This window comes from Ixodes scapularis, unplaced genomic scaffold (assembly GCF_016920785.2).
Source record: "Ixodes scapularis isolate PalLabHiFi unplaced genomic scaffold, ASM1692078v2 PGA_scaffold5__190_contigs__length_132052651, whole genome shotgun sequence".
NCBI lineage: Eukaryota > Metazoa > Arthropoda > Arachnida > Ixodida > Ixodidae > Ixodes > Ixodes scapularis.
The window spans coordinates 35,503,472-35,530,625 of record NW_024609880.1 but is presented as its reverse complement, the minus strand read 5'-3'; the positions used below and the strand labels follow the sequence as shown (position 1 = coordinate 35,530,625).

Here is a 27,154-nt window from a genome sequence, read left to right as displayed (position 1 = left end):
AAGGTCATATTGGTAATATAGCCCCTTAGGGGCTGTATCGTTTTTTTATGATTTTGACGTCAGAGGTAACGTCAAAACACCACGCCACGACGACGTGACGTTACAACGTCACCACGAGTACATCGACGACTACAACGTTACGCAACGCCAAGATGCTGTTGTATGGCCGTCGTGACATCGCGTCGCGTCGAATACGACGCCGTTTGGCGGCATCAAGTCGCCGCTGTAATGCGGTCGTGACGTTGCGTTGAGGACGACGCCGTTACGCGACTTCAAGTCGCCGTTGTAACCCGTTCATGACGTCGCGCCGCGCCGGGGACGACGTGGACATGATTGTCGATGCCGACATCGACGTCGACGCCCCACGCAACGTCATACATCGCTATGACGTTACTTTAACGTCCTCCTGACGTCGTCGTCAACGTCAACGTCACAACGACCTCACGATGAAGCCTTGACGGCGTGTAACATCGTCGCTTTCGCCAACATCAACGCGCCGTCACGACGAAAACTTGATGTTGTGTAACGTCGTCATCGTTGACGATGACGTCGACGTCGTGAAGTTATCAGGACCTGGTCGTGACGTGGGATTGCGTCATGTCGACAATGACATCGAAGACCTGACACCAAGCGTCTTTATATCGTCACATTGACAAGGACGCCGTCATCTTGACGTCAAATGACGTCGTCGTTTTCAACGTCAACCTTGACATCGACGCCGTTGTGAACGCAATATGACGTCAGAACGCAGTCTTGATGCCGTGTAACGCGCGTTACAACGTCGATGACGTCGTTGACGTCCAGGCGTCGTCGGGATGTCGCATGGCGCAAAAACGGACTTTCGGCCGGTGCTGTTTTCAGCTTTTGTTCGTATGGCGCGTGATGTGATCGCTTTGCCAAGCGACGAACACGCGCGTATACTGTTCTGTGGAAGGAGAAAGAGGAAATCTTTAATGTCAAACATACACCTTGTCTGGCGCTCAATGGGCTGCGGAGATCGTATACACTCGGCTGTGGATTTGTTAACATTGGAATGATGTGTATGACGATCGTCTGATTTGTTCAAGAAAAATGGAGAGCGGACCTTTAGCGATAGCCGTCAGGCGCCGTGGATTTCGAAGAAGTCGCCAGTAGACGAACTCATAACTTTAACGTCACCTCACGGCGGTGGCGCTGCTTAAAAGTTTCATGCTCAAATTGTGGGCATTCAGCACGCGCGTGTCACTAAGTGTAGACGTAGCAGAAGTTATAAGAGAGAGCAAGTGAACATGTTCGCACCGCCACCACATGCGGCGACGGTGCTTGGCGGCACTGAAAAATAACTTTCCTGTCCTGAAATACGGAAGAACAACAATACTACTGTAAGAGATCTGTAGAAATAAGTATGGTTTATGTGTTGATTGCATCCACAGTGCAAAAGACGCTTATACTGGCGAGGAACGCCGTCAGTGCAATGATGCTCCTTAGCGACCTTGGCGCGACTGGTTGAGAACGACCCTTTCGAAGCTTCGGAGATTTGAATGGTCCGAAATGGTGGTTGCCATGGCAACTGAGAGCGGTTATCCAATCATCTTACGATGTTTGGTCGTCTTTATGTTGGCATCTGTTTGTGTCCGGCTAGCAGGTAGGGAAGGCAATTGTGCTACTTTCCGAGGATCCAGTGACTTTAGGTGCGTGCGGCTGCTTCCCAAGCAAGGAGGTAATAAGTACTGGGAGAGGGCACGTTGCAATATTGGTGAAGCCTAGTCATAAAAAGTTTAAACGATGTTGTGGCCAACGTGACCGCAGGTCTCTCTGGCGATTGGTGCGCGTGGCATGTCACATGTGAGATGGATGGTTGATTGTAGAAGGATTTCTTGCAGGCATGCGCCCACTCCGTCCGGTACGTTTTATCAGATCAAAGGCTAGATGAAGGCTAGCTGCGGTTACGTGATGTGGTCATGTTAGGCTGACAAGTGAGGAGAGTAAGGAAAAAAATGAGAAAGAGGCAAGGCGTCAAGGGACCATGGCTTGGGGAGGCTACGCGGCTGGCGTCGTGCCCTCTCCTACCCTTCTATCCTCCTTGTTCCCAAGCAAAAAAAAAAAAAAAAATGAAGCGGAATTGCAAATGGTATTACTATAAGAATGTAAGCGGTACCACTGGGGCTGCAAGTGGTAACATTTCGGCTGCAAGTACCACTTGGAGTGAAAGTGGTGCCATTTGGGCTGCAAGTTCCACCATTTGGGCTGCAAGTGGCGTCACTTGGGCGGAAATGGTGCCACTTGGGCTGTAGACGGTATTATTTGATTCACAAATGGCGTCATTTGCGCTGCAAGTTATACCATTTGGGCTGCAAATGGTATCATGTAGGCCGCAAGTGGTACCACCTGGACTGCAAGGGCTGCCACTGGGCTGCAAGTGGTGCCATTTGGGCTGCAAACGTTCTAACCCCATGGTCTGCAGGTGGTACCATTTAGGCTGAAAGTGGTCCTACTTGAGCTGCATGTGGTTCCACTTAGGTAGCTGCCAACGTGGGTGTATTCACTAAGCGGCACATCTGAGAACGCTGGTCTCTGCTCATGCTGAGAACGAATTCATATTTTGCTAAGACCGGCAATCTGGATGGCGTGGAGCGCACATTGCAAATAAAACAGTGCAAGCGCGTCGTCAGTGTGAGCTCAGCAGCCACGGACTCAGCTCCCGCCGCCAGTGAATGCTCCCTATCCTCTGCGGCAGCTATTTCATGCCACGTTCAAGGCTAGTGCTGCCTCGAGGAAAACAGCGGAACGCATCCGTCCCGCTGTTTTTTTAAGAGGGACTCGAGCCACTTCGGGGACACGTTCCGTAATCGGCTGCCTTCCCCCCGATGGGCCACCTGGGCGCCTTTCCCGTCGATGGACTCGTAACAGGGCGTACCGAAATAGCCCCATCGGCGCCGGCGAGTATTATTAGCGGTCATCTCCCTCGCAGCATCGCGCCGCGTGCTAGGCGTCGCGGATTCGGAACGTTTCCATTCGCGTCCTTTCACGGACACCCTAGAAGGAAGAAAGAGTCTGCTGTTTACTTATTACGTCTAGAAATATAACTTGCAACCTTTTATTTTGTTTATCGGATAATAGTTTTCATCACGCTTAGAGTATATACATTTTCACAAGGGCTCAACAATCTTTAATGTCGTCACTTCCAGTATGGGCGCAAACAGTGTTTTGCCGTCGCCACGGTAATACAAGAAATTCAGGATGTAAGCGTAGCCGTCAGCCATTCTCGTTTTGACTCACCTCTATTCATTAGTATTTCCAGGTTGATTTTTTTTATTATTCCGTCGCCCATATTGAATGTTTACATGGTGGCTAGGGACGAGAGTAAACGAAACACGTGAATTGACACTAACATTCCCCGATTGCCTTGTGGTCGCCGCCATTTGGTTATCCATACACCAACTCAAATTTCTGCTGTCAGTTCTGCGCATGCGCGCACGCTTCATCTCGCGCGAATCTGCTTTCTGCGCAGACGCACTACCCACACCTGGTGTGGGCAAACGCGGGATTGTTTGTAAACAGGGTGTTGGTGTATTAACTATCTTTCAGCTTAAGTCCGAGCGCTGTGTGAAAGCCTAAGACAAGCAATCGCGTACGCACAGAGTAAAAACGCGAAGTCACGGCGCACTATCTGCGCTTGACTGGATCAGCAGACAGATTAGCTCGTAAATAAAAGACGTGAACGCTGTGACGTTTCGCTTTCCGCGCTGCTTGACTCGCCCCGCGGCTTGCACCGTCGAACCCGAGCTGGCGGAATGGGCGATAGTTACGCGGTTCGAAAATGCGACTTTTCCCAACTTCAGATGCGGTTACAGAAAGCTCTGTGGATATCGTTTTGCTCAATCGCGGATTATTTTAATTATCTTGGAGATAAGAAGATATTTTAGTGCGAAAGCATTAACTGTCTGATTGAGCATATCCGGTGAAGCCGGCGAAAACGGCAAATAAATTACCATTGACTGGGCGTTGTCAATAGCAGCGAAACGGCACCTAAATTCCCTTTTGCCGCGAAAAGTTTCTCAGGGAGGTTTCTGGCTTTGAAAAGGAAATTGTGTAGAATTCGGCCTGGGTGGGAATCAAACCCGGGCCTTCGGGGTGCAAGACGGAGCACGCTCCTCTGACGCCACGGCGGCTCCACGGTTCCGGCTGACTAAAGCTGTGCCTAGTGCGTGCGTCATGCTTCCGCATTCCCACACGTAAGCAGTCTTAAGTGTCCCTGCCTAATTCTTTCCTAAACATTCTGTTGTGCACGATTGTTTTAACAACGGGGAGTTATTCAGCCCCAGTGGACGTCCGGTGCCTCCTCTGTATGATGGGTTCCTATGTTCACTCTTCTGGCTTCCTGATAGCTTCTTCGGCGGCTTGTAACGGCTAATGCCGCATTCGCATCGGCTCAGGAGAGATAATTAGATTCTGGCGTAGCCTCTTCTATGCTCAGAAAGCATGGCAGTTCGACGACGGAGCCATAGACTGCCCGGTCGCAGATAGGGAACGCGAGGATCTGGTACCACAGAGCATCAAAAAGCCATTTCTCGGGGAACCTGGACATTAGCGCACAGCTTTTGCAGCGGCGAAGACCCGAAACACACTTGTTCGCTCGGGAGAAGTGCGTTTCGGCGTCTCGCCGCAGCGGGGCGCAAGTCACCATGGCTGCTCCTCTCATCCGTTCTCTGCCACTCTACCTTTTCCATATCTGCGGCCGCTTCTCGTGGCGATCTGTTAGGCTGTGTCAGTATAGAGAAGGCTATGATTCTGGACGCTCGTCGCGCACTATTTTTTCTCAATCTGTTGGGGACTATGCGAATGCAAGTTCGTCTGCTTCTTGCACAATTAAGTGTTGCGGTGACGTCAGAACGCCGAAATCTGATTGGCTCTGATTGTATCGATAGTGGGTAGACCTCAACGCTTGCTGCCTTGAGCTCTACTCACGGTCCTTCCAATCAGAGTAAATCAAAGCTCGGCGTTTTTTGCGCTCTGCATAGCCTGAGGTCTTTAACATGCACCACGCCGTAGTGCTACACGACCGCACAACGGTATACGGTGTTCATTCAAATAAAAATGAAGGGGGATTGAACTCAGGATCCCTGGGTTTTGTGCTCCGAGCTGCTCTGCTTTTACTCCCAGCACAGGTGAAGCTTTGAGGTAACGGGCCATAACGTTTTTAGCCACCAAGATGGCTGAAGTATTGATGTTCTGAAAGGTGAAAGATTCCGAAAGGAAAGAGGCTCAAGTTCCCACGGTTTTGTTCCGGTAACCGCCAGGGTCGTCCCTGCATCCAATTATGCCTTTTGGCGGGCTAGTTGGTTCATGATTTGTAGAAATAAATGAACTGCGCAAAGGACGATGACAGAGGTAAAAACGAGTACGAAACACGGAGCGCAGACTTCCAACTGTTTATTTGGCGCAGACACAGCAGTATATATAACAGCAGCAAACTGATTGCTGCTGTTATATATACTGCTGTGTCTGCGAAAAATAAACAGTTGGAAGTCTGCGCTCCGTGTGTCGTACTCATTTCTGCCTCTGTCCCTGTCCTTTGCGCAATTCATTTATTTCTACAAATCCAATTATGTTCCGACGGTGTTTTCGAAGATGTCAAGAGCTTTCATTCGTCCACTTGCTCCTGGGGCTCCGCGAGCTGCCTTGCCCGCGATTGCAACGTGACGTAAAGAGTCAATGGAGCTCGGTTGGTTTCGGATAACTTGTTGCGTCTGTGGCGCGCCTATTTTGAGGTGGAACAAAGACGTCACGCTTTGAAACGAGCGTGAAAGCACGTGGCAGCCGTGGTGTTTTCATAAGACGTGGGTTTAAAGTCGATACATTAAATGTCACTCGTGGGAGCACTTGTCTGTTTCATCCTACGGGAGCGTTCTTTAGCTCGTGTTTTTACGTTCTATAACTGAACCAGAACGGAAGACAAAAAGTTGATTTTGAAAACCCAGGAAATGTTACGGGCTTTTCATAATGCCCAACTCCATGTATAAAAAAGAAAATAAGGGTGATTTTGACTCATTTAAAAGTTCACTACGCCACCTGTTGGCAAGCATGACGGTGATTATGCTTTTCTTACGAAATAGCGTTAATTGAGCAATTTTTTTAAAGTAACGAGTAATGGAGGGAATTACTTTAGAAGTTATACTTGTTGTGATGCGATTTACTACTTCAGAATGCCGATTCCAAATAAATAATCTCATTACTCATTGTAAGACAGAGCCATAGCCTCGTTTATTCTAGAACGCCTGTCAAATCGCCAAAGAACGTGGCCGCTGTAGAGGGGAAAGGAGATCAAGGAAGAGGGTGCACGCAGGGGCTCTCTCTGGCAGCGCCAAACAAATGCCCCAGCGGTAAAATCCGGAAACACAAACGCGCTCCGATTCGTTTCGCTACTTTCTTCTTTTTTTTTCAGGAAAAAACATTATTTTGCGTCAACCCTCCTCTATAACGCCCCCCCCCCCCCCCCCTCCCATTTCTCGACGCGGCGGTAGCCTTCTTTCTTTGTTATCCGTTGTGGTTTGTTGTTGTTTCGCGGAGTGGCCGCTCGTACTCTCAGCGCTGACTGAAGGGCTACCCAGAAGTGGCTCTGCGCTACCATATGGGTAACCGTTCGGCGCTGCTCCTCGCCTTTTTCCGGCGGCCGCGCGCTCAATGGCACCGTTGGGGAATTGACAGGATTTTAAAATAAAGGCTATGACCGAGCACAAAAAAGCGGGGACAAAAAAAGACACGTGCGATACACGAGTGCTCACTCACAGCTGATTGTTTATTTTTACACTTCGTAAACAGAAAGATACCCCAACGGCCAGTTTTCCACACTCGCAAAACAATTCCTTTGAAGACCCATACACACATTTGCGTTTGAACGCGATGAGTTTTCTTGCAACAGAGCGTTTGCGCAAAGCTCGCGCACACGGCTGAGTTCAAACGCCAGTAGAACGCATTCAAGAGCCAACATAAACACGCTATCGTCGCTTGCGGCTAAAAACGGTAGCCGAGCTCTACGGCAACATGGCGACGCGCGGTGACAGCATCGAGGTGGCCGATCTTGAAGGGATCCCGCTCGCTTCCGCGGCTTCTGCCCAGCCTGAACCACGACAGCCTCGGAAAAATCTGCTGCTCCCGTATCCCCCCCGCTTCGCAAAATGAAATTGCAAGATCCCATTTCCGAACGGAGAAGCACGTGACCCTTCCTTTCTTTTCTCGGCGTGTGATTGGTCTCCCGCTACACTCCGTAAAGGCTGCCACGTGGGGGTAGTTGAGCACGGTTTTACTTTCATGCGTTGCGCTATACCGCGCGCTAAGCGACGACGCGCATTGTACAGCAATCAACCACTCGACCGCAAGGACGCAGTTCCGCACTGAAACGCATTGAAGCGCAAACGTGTGTATGGGCTTTTAATTTGCAACAAAAAAACAGACACCCCCCTCCCTCGTTAGTCAAACTAAAAGTCACCAGAAAAAATGCCAGTCATATAGTTCAACTACGAACTACGAACACCTGAGATGACAGAAGATGAAAAAGGCGCCCTCAGTCCTTCTGCACCTCATTAATCTTGTTACTTAGAAATAGTTTAGTTCTCACTGTACCGTAAAAGCTGTTCAGAACGCAAACTTTTATTATTACTTTTGTTGAAACGCAGCCTTAGATGGACGTAACGGCTTTCTAAATATTGAGAAATCAGAAACCAAATTTGACGTTCGCGTTTAGACATCGTAGTCGGACTGACTCTGAGGTACGGCAACATGGGTTTAGGTTGTAGATGAGAAATTTATAAATTGCAGTACCACTGCTTGCCTGGGATCTTTAACGTGCACAACGCAGTAACGATACATGACCGCACGCCGCGGTATGATGCTAATGCAGATCAAAACGGCCAGGTGTGGAGATCGAACTCAGGAGGTTCTGCAGCGTGAGCTTTTTCTCAACGTGCTTTGAGATGCGGTGCGCTAACAGACCAGGTCATTTGAGATGTAATTTTTTAAGTGAGGACGTTTCACATTTTTGCTGAGGAAGGTGAAAACGAAGTGAATTAAAGGCAAAAGCATTATACTTTTTAGACTTTATAAGCCCATTTGAAGGGGATTTCGTTGTGAGTGTTCGTGGCAATTGATAATAGTGTAGCCTACATGGTTTCTTAAAAGTCGATTTGTTGCCCTGTGTAAAAGTGATTAAACAAAATAAAAACAAAACACGAAAGATGTCGGTAACAACCCTTGGCAAAAAAAAAAAAAAAAAATTTAAATTAAGAAATACTATCTTTGTACACTTAAAAGTTTTGAACATGCTTTCAATATGTGAAGTATACATCCTTATAGAGCACAGCGATGTCTCGTTAATGTTGACATCTCCAATCTCCCCAGGAAGGGTCTGTAATGTGAGCTGTCCATAATAACGATATAAAATGCATGTATTTACGCAGTTCGTCCCCGAAAATGTCATGTACATAACGGGGTGTCCGTGTTAATGGCGTTCTTATTAACATACTATGACTGTACATTGCATATTAGTGGTTTTGTCCGCACTTTTATTCAGTATGGCAGCTATAAAGGTGCGCATACTAAATGTATATGCTTAGAATACTATTAGTATAATAGAATATTCTTTAAGAGTACTTTCCGAAGTGTTTCATAAAAAGTGCAAACTTAGTATACTATACTTTTACTATAGATCTCATAGTAAACATGAAGTGTCCATCTAAATGAAGTACTGGGTCCTTCTCGCGTATCTCTGCAGGCACGGGAACGTTCGGCCGTGTGTGCCTGTGCCGGGACCCGGGCGGCGCCTTCCACGCCATGAAGATCCTCGAGATCTCGGACGTGATCCGACTCAAGCAGGTGGAGCACGTCAAGAACGAGAAGGCCATTCTCCTTCAAGTCCAGCACCCCTTCATCATACGCATGTGAGAGCGCGTCGTCATTACATACCATTCTTCCAATGTTCACAAATCCACAGCCCAGCACACGCACGTTCGTCACTTCGCGAAGCGAGTAAATCACGTGCCGCGCGCACGAACGCCGAAAATGCCACGGACCAGGAGCTCTTTCTTGTGCACTTCGTGCGTTTGTTAGTTCACCCACCAAATGCGGCCACGTGCTTTTGTTTTCCCCCAACCATTGACAGCGCGCTTGGATGCCTCGTTATCGCGCGTTAGCTGCACGTTAACTGTGTTCAACTTTGATTTGCGTTCTGCCGTAGCCTCCTATAGGGAGTATTCACCAGCGGCCATATCTGTGTGCGCAGCTGTCGAGCGCGTGCTGACGGCGAGCTTCCGCAGTTCTTTTGCAACGTGCATTCCGCATCATCAAGATTGCCGGTCTTAGCCGCCTATCAATGTGAGCTCGCTCTGAGCATGCGCTTTAAGCATCGCTTTCCAATATGGTGTCCAGTGAATACCCCCTACTGGCGAAGCCTGGCAGATCGCCACGGGAAGTGGCCGCCGAAATTGAAAAGGTGGAGCGGCAGACAACGGATGAGAGGAGAGCCACGTGACTGGCGCCCCGCCACGGCGAGACGCCGAAACACACTGCTCCCGATCGAACAAGTGCGTTTCGGGTCCCCGCCATTACAAAAGCTGTGCGCTGACGTCCAGGTTCTCCGAGAAGAGTCTCTTTGATGCTCTGTGCTACCAGATCATCGTGCTCCAAATTTGCAACCGGGCAATCTATGGCTTTGTCGTCGAACTGCCTGGCTTTGTGAGTCGAGAGCAGGCTATATGGCTCTGCGTTGTGATGCGCCAAAGGCACATTTTAGAACACAATGGCTCACCGAATAGTCACCGACACCTTAAATTATGCTTATTCCGCTCGCATGTCTTAATTTTTGATTGGTTCTTGGGCGCTCTTCTCGGCGATTGTCACCATCTCACTAGTTTGTGGAGCGATAATAAGATGTCCGTGACACTTCACGCCCAACGTTTCTTATAAGATGCAGGTCACTATACACATTTATATCGAGCGAAACGCCAGAGGTCAGTCAATTTGTCGTTTTAACCATCGTGAAGGATAAAGAGATGCTTGTAAGAACTACCTTATCTGGACCGGAGCCAGGGTGGGTTATATATAGGGTATCCCACGCGAATCGTTTCCGTTCTAAAATGAGTCGGCAAAATCGGCATCCGCACAAAGTAAGTTTTAAACGTTCATTGAATGTGCGCTGAGCGGGTCAGTTTTGCCGCGTGAAATTTTAAGGCGAGTAGTTCTCTTCCTGTAAATAATGAGAACAAAAAGACAAACAAAAAAAAAACAAAAAAAAAAACTTGCCATATTCAAGGTCGGGCGCGTTTGCAGATGACCGAGTTATCAACGCTGTTTACGTGTGGCGCCATCTCCCTATAGGCGCAGCGAGCAGAAAACAGGGTGCGTCGTCTGCTCGCTGCGCCTATCGGGAGATGGCGCCAAGAGTGAATGGCGTCCCTGAGTGATTGGGTTGTTTGCGAACCCATCCAGGCCTTAACTTTGACGAGTTTTTTGCTCTAACTTGTTTACAGAAATATAATTTTCCCACGGTAAAACTGACCTGCTCAGTGCACATTCGATGGAAGTTTGAGGTTCCTTTGTGCAGGGGCCCATTTTTCCGGCTCGTTTAACAGCGGAAAGTTAGTTTGGGACACCCTACAGTATTCTCTTAAAATATCTTGCCGCTTAAGATCGTATCAGTACAAGCCCATCCGACAAAACTCTCTAATCGCCATGATTGCTGGTTTCCTCCTCTCCACCCGCCTCCTCTCCAGCGTTCGCTCTGCTGAAATGGAAAAAGTAGAGGGTTTTGCGAAATGAGCTTGTCCTGCTACTCGTAACCTCCAACAAACTGTAGTAGTTACAATGTTTTTTGTGTGCTTTAATTCTTCACTGTTGGAAGGGGCTAATAGTGTTTAAAGCATCAAATAGATCCAGTTATGCTGGTTCATATCGAACAGACTAAACCATTTTAGTTTAAGAAAAAATATTGTAAAACGCCTACAATAGCGACAGCTCTGTTCAGTTTAATCAGTCTGTAGGGGGTCTATATGCGTTCAATCTTACAGATGCGCGGAGCAGCGTAGCGCAATTGCATGATCATAATTTAAAAATGCGTGTCTACTTTCTTTCTTTTTATTTTAATGGCGCTGTACGCTTGATTGGCAGCCTTGGCCATGGTAGACTACCCCTGAAAAGGTGCCTAGCCGCTCATTTGTGACTCGTATAATGGCGCTTTTTAGGGCTTGTTGAGGGGACAAGCTCGCTCCTCTTGCTCGTTTGCATTGCGAGTTTGGCTGCTTTACATTTTTCGAGCGGCGTAATGGTCTACTGACAACGTGTGCCATCAACAGTTTCGCTTTTGTTGTTCTCTTACAAATGGCCACCCAGAGCTGACAACGACATCTACAGTGGCATTCTGTATGCTTCCATCGACGGAAATCAAAATCAGTTTAAAAGGTGTTGATGTCAAGCGTGCAATAGCGTTAAATTTCTACTGCACTGTTCTCACGCGCAATCTCATACGTCACTTTCAGCTCAGAATAGGTCAGCGCGGGATTACGACAATTGAGACTCGTCCTAATGGTGACGTCGCAGGTATGGTAATAGTGACGCTAATAATAGACAATTGCAACCATGGCGCCCTGGCTTGCAAGCTTGCATCCGCATGCGTGCAGCTGGCGTCCGCATGCGTGCAAGCAACTGCTGGATACGAGTGCCTGAAGATATCTTTAAAAGACTTGCGATTTCGCGTGCTTTTATGCACAAGTAAAACAATAGTGAAAGTGAAAAAAAAAATTGTAGGCGTACGTTTTTATAGCCGGAAGTTAGTCTGCCTTAGTGGCCGCTTGGTGTCTCAGCTGAAAGTGAGCAATTTAGCCAGTGCGGTACAACCGCTAGTTTGGGGCTGACATGGAAACAGCGCACCCTCAAAACAAGCACTCTAAGCTTTCATGCATACAAAAGAAAGAACCACTTACACTGCGCTGACTGACAACTCTATGTTATATTATATTTACAATTTTCGTTGTCGTCTTTCTTTGGGACTAGGGTTTCTATGGCAAAAGATTGCCCTTTTCTTCTTCCTTTTTTTCTGTGCTTTTGTAATAGGAAGCTAAACCATAAAATTATTGTATGGCTAAGTACTCAAGTTCTTTGTTGGACAACATCATGGAAGGAGTGCTGACGCATCTCTCCTTTTTCCTGGCAATGTTCTCTGCTTCCATGATTTCTCTTGTCAGCTTGTCGTAGTTCCTGCCTAACACTGTGCATTTCTCCAGCTGCGCTGTGCAGCCACAGTCTCGGCAGTGAATTCCCAGGTGTCCGGAGTTTTTGTTGGTGATAGTGCAGTTGTGCTCACGAAGGCGATCGTTGACGCACCGTCCGGTCTGTCCTATGTACTGTCGTCCACAGGTTAGAGGGAAGGAGTAGACCGCCTTTTCGGTACACTGTACGAAGTTGTTTTTATGTTTCTTCGTGCACTTGACTGTGGTTCTTGTGGGTGTGTTTACTCGCTTGCACAGGCTATGAAGTTTGTTAGGGGCTGAGAAGACGATGTCCAGGTTAACTCTATTAGCTATTTTCTTTAGAGCGTAGGAAAAGTTGTGAATATATGGCACAATGATCGGTTTTTTGGCCCTGTCTTTTTCTTTTTGTTTAATGTGGTCCCCTTGCTTGATGTCTTTGATGAGTCTTTCGGCCACTGATGTTAGTAAGGAGGTTGGATACCCTGCGCATTTTAATCGAGAGACTTGCCCGTTGAAGCTTGTTTGCACGGAATGGCAGCATGATTTTGTAAGTGCGTTGTTGAGACTTAACCGCACAATGCTCCGCTTAACAAGTTTCGAGTGCGCCGAGTTGAACGGTAGAAGCGGCTTTTCCCCCCTGGGCTCATAGGTCCAGCATACATGATAAGGTAAAATAAAAAGTCGCAGATCCAGGAATCTTAACGAGTGGTCAACTGGAAGTTCGTGCGTGATGTTTAAAGGGTTCATGCAGCCTTTAAAGCTGTCTAGAACTTCGGCAACCATGGTTGTAAAGTCTTGATCATCGGTTTCTAGTACGATTAAATAATGCGATGCTCATCCAGGGGTGGGAATTGAACCCAGGATCCCTGGGTTCAATCCCCACCCCTACCCGTTTCGATTACTGCTCGTTTCGAATCGAAGGAAGAATATTACTGCGAATTCCACTCATAATCGAATAATTGGTGGAATACCTCTAATCAAAATAGTCACCAAAATGTCAATCCTGCCGAATTAAAGTTTATTGTGTCAATAGTAACTCAAAGTATTCACGAGTAATCGTCGTGTCGATTGTGACAGCTAGATGATGGACATAGAAGAAGAAACCAGGCAGAGCAGGGATAGAAGAAGAAGAAAAGGGAGAATCATAGAAGTGGCGGATCGAGTAAAGCACTATTTCGTAAGCTATCTCGAATTGTATTTGTAGAACGTTACATTTTGGCGCAGCCGACAGGATCCCATCATGTGGATCACCCTCACTATAAAAGATGACGCCGGAGAAGACCTCGTCTTCTCATCTTGTCAGCCTCAAGACGAGGAGGCATTTCCACTACCACCTCGTATCACTACTCGGGAGTTGATTCAACTCGTTTCTGACAAGACAGGACTGGACGTCAGTGCCATCCTACAGAAAAGGACTGTCAAGGTCAACCTAAAGGTAGCAGATTTTCAGACCTTTATCATAGAGCCCACGGAGGAGGGCCCTTTGAATCCTCAAGACGGCTTCCGCTTCCATGCCGGTCCTCAAGGCGGCTCTCAAACCGGAACCCAAGGCGAGTTCCAATCCAACTTTCAAAGCGATTTCCAATTGGGAACTCAAGGTGACTTTCAGGCCTGTCCCCAAGGCAATAACCAGGCAGGCCTATCCCCAAAACAACTTTGTCGGTCTCGAAAGCCTTCAGCGTGCTGTTGTCATTAACCCTGAGGACCCAAATTACCTTGTCCACCAGATGCTCCTTGCACAACAACAACAAATAATGCAAGACCAACAACTGCTTCAAGCCATCGTCGGACTTTCACGAAACCAGGAAGCTCCACGCTTTCGAATGGTAAAGCCGGACCCGTTTAATGGTCACACAACAAAGTCAGAAACTTGGTTGTCATTTTATGAATACGCTAGTGAGAAGAATGGCTGGCGTTCCGACGATGACAAAGTAAAAAATCTGCGACTTTTTCTCACCGGAATGGCGAAAAAGTGGTATGAGCTCCACTTAACGGACCATCTCAACGACCCCTGGGAACAGTGGAAAAGAAGTTTTCATTCGGCATTTCAAGAGGATCCCGTGGAGAAGTGGGATAAAGCTATGTTCTACAAATACAAAACAGGAAGTGTCATGGAATATTTCTATAAAAAACGACGATTGCTCCAGATGGCAGACTACTCCCTACCAGACAGATCCGTAGGCCCGCTGGTTATTCACGGACTTCCGAAAGAGCTGCAAGAACAGGTCCAAGTGAAAGCGCCCAAAACTGTGGAGGGCCTTCTGGACTGCTTTCAACATCTCTGTTTAGATGCGTGGCCCCGAGCAGCGCAGAAGCCTACTGAAGCACCCCTTAAGTCGCACAGATATGGTAGTCTTGGACAAAAGCCACCGCATTGGAATCCACAAGCTGTGGCACAGAAGCAGTCAGCGACTCACCTAGCAACATTTGAGATCCGTAAAACGGCTGAAGTCCAGACAATCACAAAAAACTGATAATGGAGGGTGTACAGTCCCACCCCTCGACAACAATGGAGACTGTCTTTTTGTTCCAATCAACACTCTTGTATATAAATGTAAATGTGATTGGAAGAACTTTAAAAACTCTCGTCGACAGCGGAGCGTCTGTGACTATAGTTAACCAAGAGGTTGTCGATCGTGAAAGAACTTTTGAGGGTCGTACAATCGAGGTTCAAGGCTACGACGGAAAAAAGAAAATACACTCCAAATGGATTTACCTGACCATTCAATATGAATCCCAACAAGTCCAGACCGAAGCTCTAGTAATTAATGGATTAAATTATGACTTGCTATTGTCTCGGCCGGATATGAAGAGAATGCACATCAACATATACTGGGATGATACGGTCCAAGTATCTGGCACAAACCTTGCCAGTGCAAAGAAAAAGGTAGAATATGTGGAATCGGTTGATGATATACTCATTAACTACCCAGAAATAATACCTGTGGGCAAATACCCACCCGCAACCACTTGTTTCGAAGTACCATTCGAGTTGGCGGAAACCACCATTGTCAGACGGAAGCCATACAACATATCTTTAGAAAAGAAGCGTTGGCTAAAGAGAGAACTAAAAGACATGCTGGATGCCGAAATCATTCGACCATCTGTCTCTTATTTTGCATCAGCAATAACCATCGTGCCGAAGGAAGATGGATCACTACTGCTATGTACCGATTATCGCATGATTAACCGTCAAACCGAACTTTTTCCTTTTCCAATGCCCAGAATTGACAACATCATCGATGAGACAGGAGGATTCACAGTATTTTCTAGGATTGACCTGTGTAAAGGATTTTTACAAGTTCCTTTAAGGGAAGAGTACAAGAAATATACTGGCATTCGTAACACCATTTGCTGTATACGAGTACAACAGACTTCCTTTGGCTGGAAGAATTCACCAGCCTGGTTCCAAAAGATGATGAACGAACTACTAAGCCCATTTCTAGGAAAGTTCTGTAACGTCTATATCGACGAAATAATTGTATATTCAAAGAGTCAAGAAGATCACGGTCGACATCTGGCATCCGTGCTGGAAGCTTTGAAAGGGGCACATCTTAAGATCAATGTAAAAAAGAGTGAATTCTTCCAAGGAAAGGTTGTATTTCTTGGGCGGAACTTTGACGGAAGGTCTAAAACTACCAAGCAAGAATCCGTTGCTCGGATCTCCAGCCTCCGAAAGCCCTTTGACGTCCATTCGCTTAGAGTGTTTCTTGGGCTTGCCGGACATTTCAGGCCTTTCATCCAGGATTTTGCAAAGAAGACAAGGTGCCTTACGCGACTACCGCAGCATGATGTACCATTCGAATGGTCCAACGAGTGTGAAGAATCGTACCAGCATCTAGTGCAAGCGATTTCTTCTGATCCTGTATTGATTTTACCCGATTTTGACCTGCCTTTTGAACTGAACACGGATGCATCCCACTATGGTACAGATGCTGTTCTGTATCAACGTAATCCGACAAAGCCAACATCTCAACAGCTCTCTGTCATAGACTCATATACTTTTTCTAAGCCTGAAGTGAATTACACAACAGCAGAAAAAGAAGCCCTAGCTCTTCTTAAGGCCGTGCGATACTTCCGCTCGTACCTCGAGGGCCACAAGTTCAAATTCTTCACGGATCACCAAGCATTAGCGTTCCTCCTATGCATGACTGAACCGAAAGGAAAAACAGCTAGGTGGATAAACGAACTCCTACAATTCGAGTTTGAAGTATTTCATCGGCCAGAAGTTCACCTTAAAGATGCAGATGCATTGTCTCGTCTGTCGATTTCCGAGATGAGGCATGAAACGGAGGAGGTCTTCTACACTCGACTGTGGGAGGGAACCGAAGATCTAACTTTCAGCGATGGCAAGTTTCAAGTTCCAGTCATGGCTGTGAGTTCCATTCTCAGGCTATACCATGATAGTCCAGAATCAGGCGGCTATGATGGACTTTGGAAGACGTATAGTAAACTGGCTCACCGATTCTGCTGGCCTAGAATGAAGCAAGATATCTACCAGTATGTGCGTTCGTGTCACGAATGCCAGATGAACAAAGCCAAGCAGAAGCAACGATTCAATGAGATGACTTTGCCAATTCACTCGGATGTCCCATTCGAAGTAGTTCATCTGGATTTCGCCGAATTAAGAAAGAGGGGTGATGGAGTGGCTAGAACCCAAGCTTTTCTTATAGCCGTAGACGAGTGTACGCGCATCGCTGCCTCACGAGCAGGAAAAGAAAACGCAAGCAGCGTCATCTCAATGCTAGAAAGGTACATGTTTAAGAACACCAAGGTGATTGTTTCGGACAATGGTCCTGCGTTCCGGAGTAAAAAACTGGAGCAATGGGCAAGATCCAGGGGAATCGAACTGCGCTTTGCTGCCCCATATCACCCGGAAGCGAATGGCCTCGCAGAACGACTGATTCGAGACTTGAAGCAGTACTTGTTTATGTACCCGAACTTCGTCGGCGGTTAGAAGTGTGCCCTTGAGGCAGCAGTGGCCCATCATAACCGCTCACATACTACAGCCCTAGGCTGTAGTCCCAACTACGCGGCCTTCGGACTTGCACCTTACTTGCCGGCAGATGTACAACTTGGCATCAAAGATGATTTAGTGCTGACAGAAGAAAAGAAGACCTATAAACAGCAAGAGCTCTATAGGAAAAGAATGAAGAAAAACTTTGACAAAAGATTTCGTTCAGTCCCTAACATTCAAGTGGGCGATTTTGTCATTGTTAGGAAAAGCATTCATGGAACACACACAAAGTTTTCCGGGCCCTACCAAGTGACGAAAACAGCTACCAGGCAAGGTATTCTAAAAATCATATGGTATACCTCTTAAACAAATGTCACTGAATGCGCCACCATCGGAAATGTGTTTCCATATCATCCCAGGAGGAATGAGTAAAAAAAGGTTGGTATAATGTGACAGCTAGATGATGGACATAGAAAAAGAAACCAGGCAGAGCAGGGATAGAAGAAGAAGAAAAGAGGGAATCATAGAAGTGACGGATGGAGTAAAGCACTATTTCGTAAGCTATCTCGAATTGTATTTGTAGAACGTTACATTCCTCCTGGGATGATTAGGAGTCACAATAAATCAATTGGATGAATAAGTAACAAAAGCAGTCATCGCAATGTAAATTAGGCCGATTTGAAGGTAATTGGCTTAAAAGTTACTCGAAGTAATTAAAGTAGTAATAATAATATTGATCTCGTAATAGATAAATGAGTGGCATTGTAACTCGACGTAACCAAGAGAGTCCCCAAAATGTCAATTAGACTGATCTAAAGTCCGTTGTGTTAATAGTAACTCAAAGTGGTCAGAAGAGTAATCGTAATGTCGATTGAGCTCATAATGATTCATTTGGTTGAATATTAGCGTAAAGTAATCAAAAGAGTCATCATAATGCAAATTAAGCCGAATAAAAGTCTTTTGCTTCAAAAGTAACTCGAAGTAGTTAAAAGAGTAAAAATAATAATGTTAATGGAGCTCATAATAGATTAACTGGTTGCATAATAACTACTAAGTAATTTAGAAAGACACCACAATGTCAATTAGGCTGACATAAAGTCTGTTGAGTAAATAGTAACTCGAAGTAATCAAAAGAGTAATCATAATAAGACTCGTGCTCATACTAAATAAGTTACTTTATTATTTGCTCAAAGTAATGTCGAAAGTAACCATGATGTCAATTATGCTGAATCAAGCTCCATTGAGCCAATAGTAAGTCGAAGGAATCAAAAGAGTGATCCTAATGGTAACTGAGCTGATAATAAATAAGTTGGTTGGATAAAAAGTCAAAGTAATAATGAGAGTGAGAATTATGTCAATTAGACCAATAGAAAGTAAAATAAGTCACTTGTTCCTCAAGGTAATTAAGATGTCAATAATGATAATAAAAACTCAGTTGTGCCACTAATACATCGGGGAAATATGAAAAGTAACCACTAACTTTATTGAGTTAGTTTAAGTTCAATGGGTGAATAGTAACACGGATTAATCAAAGAAGTAATCCAAATCTCAGTTGCACTTATATGAAGTTGCCTTCGTCAACAATAATTCAAAGTAATCGACTGACTAACGAAAATTTTACTTCTATAGAGTTGTTTGTGTCAATAATAGCTATATAACCAAGAAGTAATAAGAATGTCTAATGAACTTCTACGAAGTTATATTTTTGTCAATAATTCCTCGAACTTAGAGTAATAAAAATGTGTTGATCTATTATTATGTAAATTGTGTTATTCATATGCCTAAGTAATTAGAAGTCAAATCCATTTCAAGCCAGCGGTGTCAGTAATAGCGAGCAGCAATAAAAGGAGTAATCACAATTGTTTTTGTACTTATACCATATGAACTGTATCAATAGTAAGTCGAAGTAATGAAAAAGAGTAAAGAAAACGTCAATTCAGCTAAAATGAAGTCAAGTGTGCCACTAATAACTCGAGATTACCAAAAGTGTAATCAACATGTCAATCGTTGACTAGTGACTCTAAGTGATCGAAATAGTGATCAACGTGTCAATGGTCCCAAACAAAATCAAATCGTATAAACAATTACTCTAATTTATCAAAAGTGTAAACGAAACATGGTACCACTGAAGACAAAAACGTAAAGGCTGTCCCCCAAAAAAAACAAATTCAAGGTTTCTTTTTACTTTTTTTTTTGTTTTTTTTTTTTCGCCGCAAAAATAAACTACGCATTTCCGAACGCTGATTTTCCGCCCAAAGGAAGCGGTAGAGGTGCAAACCAGATGCCCAATTTTCAGTCCGAACCAATATCTTATTCAAAAGTTTAAAGTGATTTTCTGGAAATTTAAATAGGAAAATGGCGGCAGACCGAGCTCTCAAATACATGGAGCTCTAGGGCGCCAGAAACCAACAACGGACGAAAATGGGCCCCATTTTCCCATTGAAATTTTCAACAAAAAAAAATCATTTATAACTTTTGAATAAGATATTGGTTCACGCTGAAACTTTGGCATCTGGTTCGAACCTCTATACTTTGTTTTACCTTGTGTCGTACCGCAGGAAAGGCTGCAAGCGCGAGCTCCTTGCTCTAGGGCACATCTCGGCGGCACAAGCTCTCGTGCACCAAGGGCAGCTGCCAACGCTATGAGCTCGCGCTTCTAGCCTTCGCTGCGGTACAACATAAGGTGAAACGAAGTGTAGCGTTACCTTTGGGCGGAGAATGAGCGTTCGGGAACGCGTTGTTTATTTTCGCGGTGACGAAAAGACCCTGTAAATTTATTTTGGAGGCACCCTGTATATATTGCGCATTAAATTGACTGACCTTGGGATTACATTGGGTAGCGCTGAGACTAAATTGAATGGCACTTGATTTAAATGGAATAGCACTTGGATTAAATTGACCACGATTTGGAATAAAATGAGCGGGAAAACCTCTAAATGACACTTGACCATAGTATATAGTAAAGTCCCTGAATGAAATTCACACTTCGTGTTTCTCGAGAGTACCGACAACCATTGTTGTCCGAACGCGCGAGACGCGTGCCGCGAGCGAGTGCTCCTCCGCCATTTGCTGCCAAACGTCGCTCATATCAGTCCTGCCCAGCCATTTGGTTCCAAGGACCACCCGAGGCACAGGCCTCGAACATTGCCGCATTTTGAAGCTACATGCAAGACAAACACAATCACACCAAGGGGTCATGTTCTATGGTACTCCACTCTATAGAATACACAGTTTTCAGCCGCGGCCTCTAGGTGGCGCTTCAAATGACGGGGGGCTACGGGTGGCGGACTTGAGGGCGATGGGTGGTTACCCCCTTCTGCAGGAGTTCTACAACTGAGTTTATGTATTAACGTTGGTGCCGACGGGAAGTGACGCGCGACGCATGCCCCGGGCATGCTTACAATGTACAACAACGAATGGGAGCACTCTGGTTGCAGGCGGTGGACGCACCATGACGCCACCTGCCTGTACATGCTGTTCGAGTACGTGTCCGGCGGCGAGCTGTTCACGTACCTGCGCAACGCGGGCCGGTTCAGCTCAGCCACGGGGTGCTTCTACGCTGCCGAGATCGTGCTGGCCCTCGAGTACCTGCACAGTCTGCACATCGTGTACCGGGACCTCAAGCCGGAGAACCTGCTCCTGGACAGGGAAGGGCACCTCAAGATCACAGACTTTGGCTTCGCCAAGAAGCTGCACGACAGGTGAGTCGCCGGTGGCGTCTGCGAGCACGAAACTGCACGGCAGGTTTTATTAATGACCATCTATTTCTATGGGTGGCTACAGTGAATCTTAAGCTATAAAACGAGCCGAAAAAATTGATGCCTGAACATAGAAAACTCAGCTTTTTACTGAATCTGCGTTCAGGTGGGCGGTTTTACGTTGTGGAATTTTAAAGCGCAGTTTTCTTCTTGTAAAAAAAGATTAGGCCAACAAACTGGCCAAATTCAACGTCAGACGTGTTCCCAGACCACTGAGTAGACGATAAATGTAATTTATTACGCTATCTCTCGCGACGGATGACGTGTAGCAGACAACAGAGTGCTCCGTCTCTTCGCTGCGCGAAGACGTCCGTCGTTGACTTAGCAAATTTGTTGGTCTAATTTTTTACAGGAAGAGAACTACGCACTGACATTTTACAAAGTAAGATCGTCCATCTTATTGCATATTCTAGGAAATTTTGAACATTCAATGTGCAACCGCAGATTTTTCTGGGTCATTTCACAGTATAAGTTCCACTGTAGCCACTTTATATTTAAAATTGTAAGGCACAGAGTGGTTGTGCGTTTGCAGACACGCGAAAGGGCAAAAAAGAATGAGATTCCTAGCACTATTTTTCATCCATGCTTTTTGTATTACACGTAGTACCAGGTGTCCCAAGTAGCGGCCAGGCTCTTTAAATCGACCGCAAAATTTGGTTTCCTAGCATATCGCGCTACGATGTTGTGTAGCGTTGCCCACAGATGGTGCATTATTTTTGGAAAATTTGCAAAGAGCGAACTTGCCCGAGGAAAAAGTAAAGAAAGAAAAAGGCTTAGCTCCTATGGAAATGCAGCGAAGCCACCGGCCTTCAAACAGTACGGCGCCGTCTCGCATGGGAGACAAGAGGTGGCGCAAGCGGTCGCGACGCCAACTGCTGCCAACGAACGAGCATACGGCGCCGAGAGCTGGTGTCTTTAGCAGACGAGCTTTTCGACTCAGAAGTGGCGTGATCTTTTCTGATATCGGTTGCCAACGCATTATTTCATCATCCTTACTAAAAACACATTCAATGGACACATAATCGATTAAAAAATGCTTTGTCGGGTTATTTTGACTGTATTTTTCGTGGTACCTATGTCGTCTGCTTTGCAGTTCATTGTTGTTACCGCGCCTGTTTTTGTTTCTGCGACTGTCGCCGCCTGCGGAGCGCGCGCCGCTTTTGAGTCCAAAAGACCGTCTGTTAAAGACGCCGGCTTTCGGCGCCGTATGCTCGTTCGTTGGCGTTCGTTGGCAGCAGTTGGCGTCGAGACCGCTTGCGTTATCTCTTGTCTCCCGTGCGGAACGGCGTCGTATTGTTTGAAGACCGGTGCCTTTGCTGCGTTTCCATAGGAGCCAAGCCTCTTTCTTTCTTTACTTATTCCTCAGGTAAGTTCGCTTTTTTCAAATTTTCCAAAAATAATGCACCATCTGTGGGCAACGCTGCACAAAATCGTAGCGCGATATGCTAAGAAACCGAATTTTGCGCTCGATTTAAAGAGCCTTGCCGCTACTTGAAACACCCGGTATTTCTGAGTAGTGAAGCATCTGGTTACTTCTTATGTGTGTTTTTATTGTTTCTAAACCAGCCAGGACTTATTTGAATGTGGCCTCCCTCGGGCCATAGTCATTTCATCCATCTGCTAAGAAAGGGCCGGTCGTGTCGCCACCTCCAATTTTCCTCCGATTTCTTTTGCAGATAAACATTATAGTTTCCTTTTTATAATCTCGAAAGTAAAAGCCCGTGCATCATCTTTAAAAGAAAAAAGAGGACCAAGTTCAAATTCGAGCATAGCTATCTACAGAAGAACTCAGCAAATTGCATGACTAGCACCATGCTGAGACCCTAAGATCTGTCCTCTAAAATTGAGCGTGTCGTTGTATGTAATCCTGAATGTGGGAAAATGAAATCAGGGTTCATACATAATATTTCCTTCACCATTCACTCTTTTTTTTTACTATAAATAGGAATGATTAATGCTTCGATTATTTTGTGGAAATAGCCTAGGCGTGGGAGCGGTTTTGGTATGCGGGAAAAAGTCAAGTTGTATTGTAAGCAAATAGGTGTAGTAATGTTATATTACTTATTCTATGTAACCTTCTAACACATTGGACACTGAGTCTTTTTTTATGTGTCCTCTCGTGCTTGCGCTGCTATTAGTATGATTCGCCAAGTAGGCCCTGCAGTCCTTTTGATCTGCCATTACGGTCATTTCTCGTTAATACAGACACCTACGCCCCCCGCCCCCCCCCCCCCCCCCCCCACCCCCCCCAAAAAAAAAAATAATCGTCCGCTATATGAGTTGTTTATAATATAACGAGTCAGAAACGCTCCTCTTCATAACCTCACAGTCCCCGGAAATGTGGTCTATAAAGCGGAGTCTCCCTATTAACCATGACACGACTGTCGTCCCTCAGGACGTGGACGCTGTGCGGCACTCCCGAGTACCTTGCCCCGGAGATCATCCAGAGCAAGGGCCACAATCGAGCCGTCGACTGGTGGGCGCTCGGGGTGCTCGTCTACGAGATGCTCGCAGGGTCAGTATCCTCACGCTCACCGACTCAACCCTATGACGACGCGCCAGCGTGGTGGCGCTGCTGTCGGCAGCGCGCATGGGCAGATAGATGCTTCATATCTCGTTAATCGGATTTCTGCGCACATTGCCCACGCCCCACGCGAGTCACCGGTGATGTGATTGCTGCGCAAATTGCGCCACTGCGCCAAAGGGCTTCCCTTGCTACGTCCTGCTACAATCAGCCCAAATGAGAGGAACTTGCGCCAACACTGCCCAAGAACTTAATTTTTTTTGTATATACTAAAAAATAAAACGGCTTAGGCCCCGCTACACTTCCGGATCGTTATGGTAGGCTCGTGCGAATGTTCGGAACATTCACTCTTACCCGCAAATAACGTACTGTCCTATTTGGTGTCTATCTAACGGTATCAAACGCTGACAGTACTCGGAAGTTTTGTAATATTTCTTGAGTTTCTAGTCTGCTCTGGCGTGTAAGTTAGCTTTGTTGAGTGCGTTTCCCATTGCGCGGTTGTGTACTGCAGTGAAGTGGTAACCGCAAAATAAGCACGCAGTTTTAATTATCTCGCTTCGCTGCAGTGCATTCCAGTGCTAGAGAGAAAGCACTCTCCCAGAGTGGGACGTTAAGCACGCACCCGTCAAGTATGTTAAAAAAAAAAAAAAAAAGCTTTATGAGTTGTAATGTAACAACCCTTAGTTGCAGTAAGAAATTCTTAATTATACTGTGACTATTATTAACGATAGACTACGGTATTCTAGCGATATCTTTTCATATTCGTGATTCAGCGGGGTACTCTCAAGAAAATTTATAGGAATTGCTCTATAGGTTTTAGTTTAATTGGAACTCCGTTGTTTAGTTGTCACCTTTATATATGTTTTATCCCTTCGAGGTAGTCAATAAAATAAACTAAAAATAAATTAGTGAGCAGTAGAAGGAAGCTTGAGTATAACCTGAACAACATTGGCTGGTATATTTTAAGAAAGCATTGTTATCGTTCACATGCCGATTTCTGTTATTATGAGGTTCTACATACAGAATGTCATTAATTTTCATAACTTAATTACGAACTTTTTTTATATTGAATTAAGAATTTTTTTTATTACAACCTTTAGAACTTGAATTAACCATCAACTTTTTTGTGCTCAAAATTACTCTAACATTATCTGATTGGAGTATACTATTTTGTTTACATTTTATTTTGTGCCTAAAATGACCATTCACAGCAGTCGATACTGTCCTTCATCGACCAGCACCTTGTTGACACGCAAAGTACTTCCATGTGTAACTAAACAGCTAATCTTGCCTTTAAAAAAACAACAAAAAAATAACCTGTTTTCTCACAGAAGTGTGAAGGCAAAGCATGGGCTTATTTATAGTTGGATAGGCCACCACCCGAACCTTAACATATAATATTCACAGCGGCACGCACAAAAATGAAGTGTGTGTTTGTGCTCCGAGAGTACTTTTGCTGCACTCTAAAAAACGTTTGTGCGTCTACACTCTAAAAAACGTCTGTGCGTCTACTTTCACGCACAACACTCAGAGAGCCAAACAGCGCAACTTACGGAGGCAGCTCAGCGAATGACGATGCCCAAACATATGTTTAGACCAAAAAACGCAGTCTGAGTTGTGACATTAAGCAATGCAAAACGTCAGGCTTGCATTGTTTAATGTCACAACTCAGGCTGCGTTTTTTGGTCGAAACGTATGTTTCGGCATCGTCATTCACTAAGCTGCCCCCATAAGTTGCGCTTATTGGTTCTCCGAGTATTGTGCGTGAAAGCAGACGCACAGACTTTTTTTAGAGTGTACTTTCACGCACAACTCTCGGAGAGCCAATCAGCGCAACTTACGGAGGCAGCTCAGCGAATGACGATGCCAAAACATATGTTTAGACCAAAAAACGCAGTCTGAGTTGTGACATTAAGCAATGCAAAATGTCACGCTTGCATTGCTTAATGTCACAACTCAGACTGCGTTTTTTGGTCTAAACATATGCTTCGGCATTGTCATTCGCTGAGCTGCCTCCGTAAGTTGCGGTGATTGGCTCTGCGAGTGCTGTGCGGGAAAGCAGATGCACGGGCTTTTTTTAGAGTGCTATAATTTACTTTTTGGCTGTTCCAAAAGGTGTTACCAAATGATTCTGGTCAATCGCATCACTGCGAGTCCCGGAGGCATTTTATTATCGCTGGGAGCCAATGAGAATGCAGCATTTGCCGATAAAAATACCGAAGAGCCAATCACAAAGCAAGAAGCGTGAAGCCACGCCTTGCGTTTCTTAGGCCGTCGGTGACTATTGTTTCTTTCATTTTGTTATTTTCTGGGGATTTTCTTTCGTGCAAATCGCGATTTGGTATAATACCTTCGCTTCAAACACTTGCTCCAAACCTGTATTAGGTGAAAAGCAGCTCAAAGAGTAAAAGGAAAAGAGTGTCGCGCTTTTTTATGTCATGGTGTCCGAGCTTTAAGGCGTCGCCTAATTTCTAATATCACGTGAGATTAGGAATTAATACACGTGTTATTAATTTACGGCTTCTATTGCAATATCGGTGCTTATCGACACCAAAATAGGTGATAACACGAGTGAAGATTGACCCATTCACAATATCCTGCGCTTAAGTGAAGGGGGCAGCCTGGAAGGCGCTGCTTATACTGATATTGCCGATCGCCCGTCACCGCCACTGCAAGCAGCGAGATGATTGGTATTTGCCACACCCAATTTAGTCTGTTGGTCACTGTGGAATATTTTGATAACTGCTATTGTCGATAGACGTTTGCTCCGCCTACAGTGTGAGCTTTCTATTTTAGGTAACGCTTAGTCACCCGCCCAGCCAAAGCCCAGAGGAAAGCAACGAGCACGTGCAGGAGGCGGAGCTGGGTTTTTTAACCTGTCACCAATCATAAGTGTCGCAAAGAATCAAAACGCCAGTGTCAAAAAGTGAATTATTGTGCCGTTCATGTTGTCTATCAGTACGCGACACTTTTATAAAGCGTCGCACTTCTCCTTTTTATTCGCTTAAATGCGCCGTTTGTTTCGTTGCCGTTTCATGCGCAGGTATCCACCGTACTTCGATGACAACCCTTTCGCCATCTACGAGAAGATTTTGGCGGGAAAAGTGGAATGGCCAAGGCATATCGATCCCGTGGCCAAGTGAGTTGCTTGTTTTCCTCTAATTCTCTTCTTTTTTTTTTTTTTTCTTAGCCCCCAGCTCCTTGTGGTAAAAGTTGACTTGTTCCCAATCCTTTTCAGGGACCTCATCAAAAAGCTCCTTGTCAACGATAGGACGAAGCGGCTCGGGAGTATGAAGGTAAAACCTGGTTTCTACATTCTTGCAACTGACACTGGCTTCTAAGTTTGACTCTTATAAAGTTCCTTATTGCACGTTGATAACTACTGTGGCGCCGTCATATTGAAGTTTTTGTATCAAGATAAAGTAACGTCTATTCTTATTTGTAATTCATTCACTCTATGAGGACAAATTCATATTTTATTTGTATCTTATATATTATATGAATTTGTATTTTATATATAAGGACCAATTCTATATTTTCTTCTGCAGAATGGCGCCGAAGACGTGAAGCGTCACCGTTGGTTCAAGGGACTGAACTGGGACGACGTTCTCGAAAAGAAACTGAAGGTGAGAGAATCCTCTCGTGTTAACGAACTTCAGCCTGTCTCTCCCTGATCCAGAAAAAGTAAAACGGCTGT

The 27,154-nt window shown here is 45.5% G+C and overlaps 1 protein-coding gene across 2 annotated transcripts in view; it reads left to right on the top strand.

Annotated features, from left to right (window-relative positions):
- LOC8042156 (cAMP-dependent protein kinase catalytic subunit 3) overlaps positions 1-27,154 on the top strand; it is a 129,177-nt gene that overhangs the window by 66,014 nt on the left and 36,009 nt on the right. For both annotated transcript variants that reach the window (XM_029982774.4, XM_029982773.4), the window contains exons 2-7: positions 8,750-8,915; positions 20,613-20,876; positions 23,329-23,448; positions 26,501-26,596; positions 26,696-26,753; positions 27,006-27,083. In XM_029982774.4, coding sequence (XP_029838634.1) covers positions 8,750-8,915; positions 20,613-20,876; positions 23,329-23,448; positions 26,501-26,596; positions 26,696-26,753; positions 27,006-27,083 — 782 coding nt within the window. The remainder of the gene's footprint in view (positions 1-8,749; positions 8,916-20,612; positions 20,877-23,328; positions 23,449-26,500; positions 26,597-26,695; positions 26,754-27,005; positions 27,084-27,154) is intronic.